General features: G+C 40.9%; 1 protein-coding gene and 1 long non-coding RNA gene across 2 annotated transcripts in view; one reads left to right on the forward strand and one right to left on the reverse strand.

Moving 5' to 3' along the window:
- Window positions 1-13,015, forward strand: part of LOC132403815 (uncharacterized) — a 152,809-nt gene that overhangs the window by 80,741 nt on the left and 59,053 nt on the right. The window lies entirely within an intron of this gene.
- Window positions 1-13,015, reverse strand: part of LOC132403813 (laminin subunit beta-4-like) — a 147,256-nt gene that overhangs the window by 34,691 nt on the left and 99,550 nt on the right. Inside the window, exons 22-24 of the mRNA XM_059987531.1 lie at window positions 9,275-9,481; window positions 518-735; window positions 149-245 (exon numbers count right to left, since the gene is read on the reverse strand). Coding sequence (XP_059843514.1) covers window positions 149-245; window positions 518-735; window positions 9,275-9,481 — 522 coding nt within the window. The remainder of the gene's footprint in view (window positions 1-148; window positions 246-517; window positions 736-9,274; window positions 9,482-13,015) is intronic.

Below are 13,015 nucleotides of genomic sequence, written 5' to 3' on the forward strand. Positions count from 1 at the left end.
AGAAATAGATCCTGAAAGTGTGCTGCTGGCTTGAAAATTATTTCAACATTTCCTTTTATATATTCTTGCTTGTTCCAAAAAATGCTCTGCATTGCTGAGCAGTTAGAGCTTCCTGTGAATGAGTATTGTAATGTAATTAGATACTCACGGTTACACTGGATCTTTGGATTGCCAAAATAATTATCCTGACATTCAGAACATGTCCTCCCCCCGTAGCCACCTTTGCACTGGCATTGTCCAGTAAGCTGAAAGAGTGCAATAAAAACGACTTCAGAATGGAATGTAAAGCCCAGGATTTTGAATTACTGTGTAAATGAGTATTCCAGCTGATGTGCTACTGAACTGGATAAATTATTCTAGTGCTCATAAATAGCAATAATTCCCTCTGTTGGTTTGGATGATCATGCTCAGTCCATTTCCATCATTAATTGCTATGTTTGTGATTAGTCAACATTATTAAATATTGGACATTAATTCAAACTCTATCTTTGATTAAGAATGCTACTTTCCATCTTGCCTCATCACACTGAGAGCTGGCAGAATTCTGCGGGTCGCAGTGACAAGGTTCACACCCTCTTCCACTGGTCAGGTTCCAGAAACCTGGAGCACATTCCTCGCAGTCTCTTCCTACCACAGAAGGCAAGCATGGGCAGTGACCGGTCTCTTGGTCACACGTACATAAACCACCGGGAAGGCAGTGACTTCTGTCAACTCCAATGCCATTGCAAGAACACTCTGAAAAATATTTTAAACAATGTGTTAGAACGAAAGGGTGTGCAATGACTTGCATTTGTGCAGAAAGAAAATATCTCCAACATCAACAAAAGAAATTCGGCAGATTCTGGGAATCCAAAGCAATAGACACATAATGCTGGGGATCACAGCAGGTCAGGTAGCATCATGGAAATGACTAGACAGTCAGTGTTTCAGCCTGGACCCTTCTTCAGGACTGGAAAGGGAGGGGAAGATGCCAGAATAAAAAGGTTGGGGGATGGGAAAGAGGATAGCTAGATGGTGATAGGTAAAGCCAGGTGGGTAGAAAGGGTAAAGGGCTGGAGAGTAAGAAATCTGATAGGAAAGGAGAGTGGACTATAGGAGAAAGAGGAAGAGGAGGGGATACAGGGGAAGGTGATATGCAGGTGAGAGGCCAGAGTGGGAAATAGAAGAAGAGAGGGAGGCAGGGATTTTTTTATTTTTATCAGAAGTAAGAAAGGATATTCATACCATCAGGTTGGAGTCTACCCAGTCTAAGGTATATAAGGTGTCGCCCCTCCATCCTAGCGTAACCTCACTGTCACACAAGAGGAGTCCACGGAGTGACATGATAGAATGGGAAAGGGAATTGGAATTGAAATGTTGGGCCCCTTTTGCAGATGGAGTAGAGGTGCTCGACAAAGCGGTCCCCCAGTTTACCACAGGTATCACCAATGTAGAGGAGGCCGCATCAGGAACACTAGATGCAATAAACAACCCCAGCAGATTCACAGGTGCCTCACCTGGAAGGACTGTTCAGGACCCTGAATGAAGGTGAGGGAGGAGGTGAATGGGCAGGTGTAGCAATCTGGCCACTTGCAGGGATAAGTGCTGGGAGACAGATTAGTGGGAAGGGATGAATAGACAAGGGAATCATGAAGGAGTGATCCTTGTGAAAAGTGCAGAGTGGGCGAGGGGAATAAAGGTGTGTTTGGTCGTAGGATCCCTTTGGAGATGGTGGAAATGGTGGAGAATGATGTTTTGGATGCGGAGGCTCATGGGGTGGTAGGTAAGGACAAGAGGAACTCTATCACTGTTAAGGCAGTGGAAAGATGGGGTGAGTGCATATGTTTGGGAAAAGGAGGAGATGTAGGTGAGGGCAGCATCAATGGAGCAAATGTTTCCTGAGTCTTTATATGGTTCAGATAGTAGACTTCACATCCTGAATTACTTTTACCTGTTTTTCAGTGCCTCATGCAATGAACTGAAGTGATAATATTATTCCAGACTAGTTAGTATCATTATCCAAAATCACAGTAATATCTTACCTTTTTTAAATGGCCTTTGCTAATTCCCAGGCTAATTACCAGTCGTCCCTCGGTATCCGTGGAGGATTGGTTTCAGGATGCCCCACGGATACCAAACTCCACGGATGCTCAAGTCCCTTATATAAAATGGCATAGTATACGCATATAACCTACACACCTCCGTGTACTTTAAATAATCTCTAGATTACTTATAATACCTAATACAATGCAAATGCTATGTAAATAGTTGTTATACTGTATTGTTTAGGGAATAATGACAAGAAAAAGAAGTCTGTACATATTCAGTACAGACGCAACCATCATTGCTCTTCTGGGAACGCTGATGCTGCCTCGGCATCAGCCAATGCTGATTCTCCCATGATCTTTAAGTTTTTGAGGTTGTAGCGCTTTACATAGCTAGCCAGCCATCCCTTACTAGCCTTAAGTTCCTTCCTCTCGCTCACAACACAAGTAGCGAATGAACGAGACATGAGGTGAACAATGCTCAAACAACGAGTGCTGGAGAGAGATTGAGGATCTGTGAAACGGCGGGAGACTACAGCAGGGTTTGCCTACACATCACTTCATTCGCGTGGATTCAGCGTAGTGCTCGGCGCACGGCAAATTCAAGTTTTATTTCTTGGAACTTTCTGGAGTTCTTTTTGAATGTTTTCGATCCGCGGTTGGTTGAATTTGCGGATGCAGAACCCATGGATACAGAGGGCCGACTGTATATCACACGACCTGGTGTTGGAAATACATGATGCACTTTGTGATAATTTTGACATGTAACAGCTTTATTTTCCATTCTGTCAGCAGGTATAAAAGCATTAACAGTTTGGGCAGTAAGTGTGGAGAAAGAAGCAGAGGCAACCTTGGATTGTAGACCCATTATTAATACAGGGAAAGAGAGAGAGAGGAAAAACATTGGCTTTAAGTTGCGGTGGGGGGGGGGGGGTGTGTGGAAGAAATGGGTAGGAGAAAGGAGCCAGGTATGAGATGATGAGGCCAGATTTACCCAGGGGATAAGATGAGGCCAAGATTGTCTTGCCTTTTGGTTAATGGGGATAGTCAGGGAAGGAGAGAGAGAATCTGAATAAAAGGGCATAAAATCTATGAATTGAGGGTAGCTGGAAAGAGAACACAAACAAATGAACATAAAAGATGCAAAATGCAGAGCTGTGGCACAAACTATGCTATTGGAGAGAGGGAACAAATGAATTAGCATCACAGACAGACAAGCCAATTCTTGTTCAGGTAGAGAAAGCTTAAAAAATGTAGAATTTGATAATTGAGTACAGATCACTGCAGCATGTCCAGACAGATGATAAGATGCTGTTCCTCCAACTGGTATTTGGCCTCATTATAACTGCCATAGATGGGACGGAAATTAAAGAGGCAAGAAGCAGGGTCATCCTGATGGTCTGGACACTGGTACTCTGCAAAGCCATCGCACAGTGTGCTTAGCCTCCCCAATGTATCAACTACCTTGCGCAAACAGAACACAGTACACTAGACTGGAAGAAGTGTGAGTGAATCATTGCTTATAGATGTTGGGATGGAAGAGTTGAAAAGGCAGGTTTTACATCTCCTGCGGTTGCATGATAGAGTGCTGTAAAAAGCGCAAGTAGTTGATGTAGCAGAAGAGTTGACCATGTTAATAATTAACCAATTTAGTTCACCTTAATAGTTCACCAATTTGTGAAATTTACAGTTCTTGATTTTCATTAAGTATGTAACGGGGGCACCCGCAGGAAACCCATGCGGTCACGGAGAGAACATACAAACTGCTTACAGGCAGTGGTGGGAATTGAACCAGCGTCACCTGTCCTGTAAAGCTTTGTGCTAACCACCTTGCTACTGAGGTCTCACGCTAGTCCGGCAGGTTGATGCCACAAGACACATGGATAGATAATTTAACTTCAGATGCTGCAACTGAGAATCAAGTGAAACCCTGTTGGTTTCTTTGCTGCGTAAGTCTAGGGAAGGTACTCTCCGGTCCTGCCAAGCCCATGCGATTGACAGGGCTCTCCCACCCTAAACCTCAGTCTGTGGAATTTGCTGCCCTGTTGCGACTCAGTGCCAAGAAAAAACAGACAGCACACTGCATACGACTGAAGGAATTATATTTATGAAACTAACTTAACTAAAGGGTTAGTAAAGATAAAGAACGAAAAAAAAAAAAGGGCCCATTATAATTAAACAGTCAAATGTGCACAAATTGGAGCTCATCTTGAACATCTCTGTCACTCACGCGCTGGGTCCTCGGTCTGAGTGAAAGCACACACCATGTTCCGGATGTCACTTGCGATCCATCTCAAACAAATGGGTCTCCCACCTGGTTGTGTTCTATGACCAGTTCTTCCCAGTGTCTTCTCTCTTCGTCTCCACCAAACAAAAGCTCCAAGACCAACCTTAGTGTCCCTCACCATAAATACCTACCCCGAGTTCCACCATCCTAGTCGGATGGCACACATTCCTCCATCCCTTATCTCAACAATAAACAAAACAGGCCGAAAGCAGAACAGACTGCTCTTACAGAACTGCTAAATGAAATATCTACAGCATAGCAGTAAAGATGTGAACCAGGGCATTGCACAAGCACATTACACATGGAAGTCCATTGAACAAAGATGTAATGCTGTTTCTTTGTCCACGTGACCTGTTGAATATTACTGGCATTATCTGTGTCTGAATCTCTAAATCCTGACTGCATTGCTTTTGACTCACACATAGTTTATTACATGAGATAAAATTCTGCTGTGAACCCTCCCAAAATGGTTTACCAGGAGAATATTGCAATAGGCTTAATAGTTGGGTAAAGGTACAGGGATTGAACAAGAAATTTGGGCAATACCTGTGACAGATTGATAACTTTATGACTAGGTATGTTCTGCCTCTAGAGGCACTGTTTGGTTTCTATGCAGTTTGTTTTGTGCAAATGTCACTTCCTATTTGTAAGTGGTTTTTAACATCATTCCCTGCACAACTTGGAGCACACACAGTAAAAAACATCCATCCCCATCCACTCTTTATTTGTCCTTGAAACAGCAATATCTGTGAGTCTTAAGCTTTCTTAATATTGATAAATATTTAGAGGATGTACTTTGAAGGAAGTATTATGTTTATCTTTCATTGCTACCATGCTGTCATTGTGCCACAAGTTCACTCTAGTGTGTGGCTAGATAGCTCAAACACCATCTATGAATTTGCTGATGATACAACCACTGCTGGTAAAATCTCAGAAGGAGATGAAAGGGTGTACAGGAGTTGAGTGGTGTCTCAGCAACAACCTTGCACTCAATGTCAGTAAGACAAAAGAACTGACTGTGGCCTTCAGGAAGGGTAAGACTGGGGAACACGAACCGGTCTTTGGAGGGACCAGAAATGGAGAGAGTGAGCAATTTCTAGTTCCTGGGTGTCAGGATCTCTGAGGATTTAACCTGGTCCCACAGATCGATGCAGCTATAAAGAAGGTGAAGTAGCCATGAACACTATCTCACTTTAAAAAAATATATTCTTCTGTTTTACAATTTTTAATCTATTTAATATATATACATACTATATTTGTTATATATATATATATATATATATATATATATATATATATATATATAATTAATTAATCAATTCTCTATTATCTATTGCATTGTACTGTTGCTACATTAACAAATTTCACAACACATGCTGGTGATATTAAACCTGATTCTGATTCTGAGTCTGATAGACCATGGCATAGCTATAGAATGTTGCATGTGTGGTTTACCTTATTTAATTCTGATCGTGAGAATAATCAATAATATTTGAACACTCAGGCGTACGATGATTCTGTAATTGAATCTAATACACATGAATCTAATTCTTAATTTTCTGCAGTTTCACAAAGTTTTCTCATAAAAAAGCTTGGAGAAAGCTTCCAGCTTAGGTGATTTTTGAGAAGGCATTTATTTCCCTGCCTAGTTTTGTACAAGGGCAGTAGAGTGAAAAGATCATTCATCTTTAAACGCACTGCCACAGACTAGAGACATGTCTGAACACCGTACACTACAGTGTCAGCCTCTGACCTCAGCAATGTTGATTGCCAAGCCTTGGAAGCCAGGTCAGAAAGTGACACATCAAAAGTGTCTTCACAACGCCCAAGCAAAACCAGAGCTGAAGCAACAGGAATGAGAGCAGTGTGTGCTAAGTACCAAGTTGAAAGGATAATGGGAAAAACTCATTTAGACATAGAGAAAGCACACACGGACTGTTTGGCTGTATTCTGGGGTCTGGGTATATAGCAAATATTAATTTCACCAGCAACAAATCTTCAGATTTGAATGTGGATTGCAGGTTGAATTTAAAATGCAGTCCTGAACAAATAGACCTCAGATGCTTGCATATGCATGAATGTGGCCTAGTCAGTGGAGATTAACATTTAGTTTGGGTATCTGGAGTGTGGGTGCGAAGAAGGAGGTCTGTGAAAACTCTGTGTAATTCAAAGGAAGCATTGTAGATACATTGTAATTACGGAATTGTCCTGCTGCTACTTTTGACCTTTAGCATATAAAAATGTCATGTAATATTGGGTCAGGAGGCCTTTTCTTACAAGAGTGTCTCAATATGATGCCTGCTGCAGAGATGTTGGCTGTCCTTCTTCCTGTAGTTACTGCCTGGCCGAGACATTGACTGTACTTCTTCCTGTAGATGCTGCCTGGCCGAGACATCGACTGTACTTCTTCCTGTAGATGCTGCCTGGCCGAGACATCGACTGTACTTCTTCCTGTAGATGCTGCCTGGCCGAGACATCGACTGTACTTCTTCCTGTAGATGCTGCCTGGCCGAGACATCGACTGTAATTCTTCCTGTAGATGCTGCCTGGCCGAGACATCGACTGTACTTCTTCCTGTAGATGCTGCCTGGCTGAGACATCGACTGTACTTCTTCCTGTAGATACTGCCTGGCCGAGACATCAACTGTACTTCTTCCTGTAGATGCTGCCTGGCCTGCTGCATTCCACCAGCATTTTGTGTGTGTTGCTTGAATTTCCAGCATCTGCAGATTCCCTCATGTTTGTGTAATACTAGATGCTACCTTTCTGAGGCATCACTCCTTGAAGATGTCTTGGATACCATTAAGGCTGGCATCCAAGATGGAGCTGTCTAATTTTATAACTTCCTGTATCTTCTGTTGATCTTGTGTGGTAGCCTGCCCCTCCCTGCCCCATCCCAGACAGTATTACAGCCTGTCAGTATGCACTCCACAGTGCACCTGTAGAAGTTTTTGAGTATTTTGGGTGACGAACCAAATCTCCTCAAACTTCTAATGAACTATAGCTGCTCCCTTGCCTTCTTTATAGCTGCATTAATATGTTGGGGCCAGGTTAAATCCTCAGGGAACCTGACACCCAGGAACTTGAAATTGCTCACTATCTCCACTTCTGATTCCTCTATGAGGATTGGTTCGTGTTCCCTCGTTTAACCATTCCACAATCATCTCTTTAGTCTTACTGACTCTGAGTGCAAGGTTGTTGCTATGACACCACTGAACTAGCTGGTATATCTCGCTCCTGTACGCCTCTCGTGCCCATCTGCAATTTTACCAACAATGATTGTATAATCGGCAAATTTATAGATGGCATTTGAGCTATGCCTCACCACACAATTGTGGGTATAGAGACAGTAGAACACTGGGCTAAGCACACATGCCTGAGGTGTGCCGGTGTGGATCGTTAGCAAGGAGGAGATATTATTACCAATCCGCACAGGTTGTGGTCTTCTGGTTCGGAAGTCGATGATCCAATTGCAGAGGGAGGTTCAGAGGCTCAGGTTCTGTAGATTATTAATCAGGACTGTGGAAATGATGGTGTTAAATGCTGAGCTGCAGTCAATGAACAACATACTGACCTAGGTGTTTGTATTGTCCAGGTGATCTAAGGCCATATGAAGAGCCATTGAGATTGCGAAAGCCTATTGAAAAGGCGGTTAAGAAGGCTCATGGAATGCTTGCTTTTATTAGTCGAGGCACTGACTTCAAAAGTCAGGAAGTTATGCTACAGCTTCATAAAACTCTGGTTAGGCCACATATGGATTATTGCATACAGTTCTGGTCGCCCCACTATAGGAAGGGCTTTGGAGAGGGTGCAAAAGAGGTTTACCAGGATGCTGCCTGGTTTAAAGGGCATGTGGTATCATGAGAGGCTGGATAAACTTGGGTTGTTTTCTCTGGAGTGCTGAAGGCTGGGGGGAGATCTGATAGAGGTTTACAAGATTATGAGAAGCATAGACAGAGTAGATGGGGACTATCTGTTTCCCAGGGTTGAAAGGTCTAATACCAGAGGGCAAGTATTGAAGGTGAGAGGGGATAGGTTCAAGGGGAATGCGAGGGGTAAGTTTTTTATTCAGAGAGTTGTGGATGCTTGGAATACATTGTGTGGTATGGTGGTGGAGGCAAATACATAAGCAGCTTTTAAGAGATGTTTGGATAGGCACGTGGATGTATGGAAGACGGAGGGATTTAGACGAAATGTCGGTAGGAGGGAATTAGAGTTTGGGCATTTTTGATTTGCTGTTTAGCTGATTCAGCACAACATTGTGGGCTGAATGGACTGTTTTTGTGCTATACTCTTCTTTGTTCTTTATTTGCCTTTGAAACAGCAATGCCTATGGGTCTAAAGCTTTTGTAATATTACTAAACATTTAAAAGATGTACTTTGAAGTAAATATATTTATCATTCATGGCTATTAAACTACAGTTTCACCACATGTTCACTCTAGTCTATGGCATAGCTATGGAACATTGAATCTGAACGTCGAAACCTTGTTTAATATTGATGGTGAGAATAATCAATATTATTACATTCAGCCATGCATTGATTCTGTATTGAATCTAGTATGTGGTTTACTTAAATTTTTGCAGTTTCACAAAGTTTTCTTATTACAGACCCTGAAGAAAACTTGCAGCTCAGGTTATTTTTGAGAGGAGTTTAACCCCCTGTCTAGCTTTGTACGCAATGCACTGCAAGGTCAGTTGAAGGCACTTTAACATGTTAAAATCAAAAGTGCTAATTTCTGTCCTGCACAGTGTGGAGATGATACATTTCTGCATGTTAGAACATATTCTCTCACTGAGCAAGCTTCAGTGATTGTTTGTTGTTGGTCGCACAGCAACCTGTTAAATGTACTCTCGGCTCCCACAGTACTAATGAAATTCTACCCTGAAGTTTTTGCTGTAGAAGGTATTAGACTACAACAGGGACGATCTCGCTAATGTGATTAATCTGCTGAAAATCATACCTCTACAATCCTTGTTCACTGCTGACCCATAATATCCGGGCCTGCACAGCTGGCAGTTTTCTCCATAGGTATCGTACAGGCATTTCAGACACTCGCCAGTCCACTGGTCACAAGCCTCTGTATCTCTTCTGTCTATGTTATCATTGCAGCTACAAGGCAGACAGCGATCTCCGTAGAAGCCAGGGGAACATCTATCACAGTGAATTCCTGAACAAAAATACAAAAACAAATATTGAACACCATCTCATTGCAACATCTAAGTTTAGGGCAGGGGTACACAACCTTTTCTTATGTCATGGACCCCCACCATTAACCAAGGGGGCTGTGGACCCCCTGATCTAGGGAGTCAAATGTAGTGACATTAATCATTAGTGATGAGACATTAGTGATGAGATTTGTATGGGTCACAAGACTCAGAAACTAAACACATTGTTTCAACAAATAGAAATGCTACTTATTTATTGTTCTTGTAAAAATTAAGAAGTTAGCTACAAGTTACCAGTCTCTGACAAATGAGACAAAGTAATCCACCCTCCCCTACCCCACTTCACTCCATTTGCTCATCATTTCCCACCACTGCCAGCCTCTGTTACAACCCTCCCTTTCACTTCCATACGTTGACTATCTTGCTGTACAGTCTCAGTCCTAATACAGAGTCTTGAGGCAAAACATTGACCATCCCTACCATCCCTCTGTCTCCACAGATGCTGCTCGACCCACTGAGTTTTTCCAGCATTTATTATTTGGGAATATTTCTTTTTTCTTAAGATTTTAACATCTGTTGTTTTTCCCCCTCTCTGCACACTGTCAGTCTTTTTTTTATGGATTCTTTTGGGCTTCTTTGTTTAGTGGCTGCCGGTAAGAAGACGAATCTCAAGGTTGTATGATGTATAGATACTTTGATAATAAATGTACTTAAAACTTTCAATTGTCTAACAGCGTTGATTCTGAATTTTGAATACATTCACTATAAATTCAAAGTCATATCAGTTTGTTTGGGCCATTGTTAGTTAAGGTTAAAGTCTGTCCCGAGCCTTATAGGCTCATGAGGCCAGTACTTATGTTGGTTACCATGGCGTGAAGCAACTGAGAGTACGAGATTTCCCTCCCCCGGATAGGACGCATGTCTATTGCGAGGTTCACCCCCAGCATTTTGCCGGTACCCATTTTCAGCTGGGTGGACTGGAGCAATGTGTGGTTCAGTACCCTGCTCAAGGACACAACAGGTTGCCTCGGCTGGGGCTCGAACACACGACCTTCAGATCACTAGTCCAACGCCTTAACCACTTGGCCACGTGCCACACTTTGGGCCACTGATGAAACGCTTTCTGGTGAGGGACTGGGAAACACATTGCAGCAACTTGTGTCTTAGTCCCATTTGCCTCATTACTTAAAGAGTGATAATCCATCTGCAACTCAGCTTCTCCTGGTTTTCAGTAAGACCACCACACAGAGATTAAATATCTGTTTTCTGCTTCCCATCCACTCTTTGATACTTAATTCACATTTGTTGGTTGTGTAATTACTGAGCAACAAAAGGAAAATTCACTCTTTCCTCTTTCTTCCCCTTCTGCTGTTATCCAGTTCACTGAATCTCAGAGGTCCTCCGATGAAATTTGGCAGCAACTTTCAAATTAGCAGAAATGAAATCAGAACTTTAGAATTTTAGGATGGCTCAGACCATTAATTTTGTGTCTTGGAATACTAATGGTTTAAATCATCCAATTAAACGAAAGAAGATTTTCAAAGTATTCTAAAGACTTAATGCTCATATCATTTTTGTACAAGAAACTCATGTGAGGAGGGAGGACAAATTTCGTTTTTTTAGATTTTGGCGGGGTCAACAGTATCACGCAAATTCGAATGCTAAAGTAAAAGGAGTTTCAATTTTTATTGACTCCTCTATTTCATTTGTTCAACATGATATTTTTTCGGATCCGAATGGCAGATTTTTGTTAATTACGGGTTTACTTTGTAATAAAAAGGTTGCTTTGGTTAATGTTTATGCTCCAAATGTGGATTGTCCTGACTCTTTTAAGTCTTTATTTACTTTTTTACCCAATCTAAATGAATTTAAGTTAATAATGGGTGGTGACTTTAATTGTTGTTTAAATCCTCTGATGGATAAATCTTTATCTATTCAGACTTTACCTAATAAGTCGGCCACTTGTATTAACTCTTTTTTGACTGACAATGGAGTTTTTGATATTTGGAGATTCCGGTATCCTAATGACAAAGAGTTTTCTTTTTTCTCACATGTTTATCACTCTTATTCAAGAATTGATTATTTTTTGTAGACTCTTGTTTTATTCCATTGGTAATCGGTTGTAACTATGATATTATAGCTATCTCTGATCATGCTCCGTTATTACTTTCTATGAAATTTACGGATACAGCTTCTAATGCTAGACAATGGTGATTTGACTCTACCTTGTTGCAAGACTCTGAGTTTATAAAATTTATGGAGGAGCAGATCGACTTCTTCTTCTCAACTAATTCTACAGATGGTATTTCCTGCGGAACACTTTGGGACACTTTTAAAGCTTATATACGTGGACAGATTATTTCTTATTCTGTTGGTTTGAGGAAACGTATCAAGATGGAAACTCTTTTATTGGTTGATAAAATTAAAGAGATTGATAAGAAATATTCGATTGCTCCTAGTAAGGAGCTTTACAAACAAAGGGTTGAACTTCAAATGGAACATAGTTTATTACTTACATCCTCGATTGAAAATCAATTAATGAAAATTAAATCTGATTTTTATATACATAGTGATAAATCTGGTAAACTGTTAGCTAGTCAATTGAAGAATGCTTTGGTTAAACGTCAAATCACTAAGATTGGTCAGCAGAATGGGAATCTGACAGTTAATCATGATGAGATAAATAAGGCATTTCAAGATTTCTATACCTCCCTGTATCAATCTGAATTTCCTCAAGATTATAATACCATGTCTGATTTTCTTGGAAAATTAAATTTTCCAAGGTTATCATCTGATGATCTTTTGATATTGGATACTCCTATTACGGATGTAGAAATTAAAGGGGCTATTTCCTCAATTAATTCTGGGAAAGCACCAGGTCCAGATGGTTATACAGTTGAATTTTTTAAATTTTTTTCCGCTACTCTTTCCCCTTGGTTAGGTAAGGTTTTTGAGGAAGCCATTAGATTAGGGAATTTGCCACAATCTTTTTATAGAGCTTCCATTTCTTTAATATTGAAGAAAGATAAAGACCCTACTAACTGTGCTTCTTATAGACCTATATCTTTATTGAATGTAGACTCCAAGATTTTTTCCAAGTTACTGGCATCTAGATTGGAGAAGGTATTACCCAAAATTATTTCAGATGATCAAACTGGCTTTATTAAAAATCGTTATTCTTTTTTTAACATTAGGAGATTGTTGAATATTGTTTATACTCCCTCACATGATACTTCAGAATGCGTGATTTCATTAGATGCGGAGAAAGCATTTGACAGAGTTGAATGGCCTTACTTATTTAATGTGTTGGAGAAGTTTAATTTTAGTCCGATATTTATATCATGGATTAAATTGATTTATCATACTCCAGTAGCCTCAGTGTTTACCAATAATCAAAGATCTCCCTTTTTTCGCCTGTTTCGGGGCACTAGACAGGGATGTCCTCTTAGTCCATTACTATTTAACATTGCCTTAGAACCTTTGGCTATTGCCATCAGACAATCACAGGATATTTTGGGTATTAATCGTGGGACAGA

The sequence above is a fragment of the Hypanus sabinus genome, chromosome 13 (assembly GCF_030144855.1).
Source record: "Hypanus sabinus isolate sHypSab1 chromosome 13, sHypSab1.hap1, whole genome shotgun sequence".
NCBI lineage: Eukaryota > Metazoa > Chordata > Chondrichthyes > Myliobatiformes > Dasyatidae > Hypanus > Hypanus sabinus.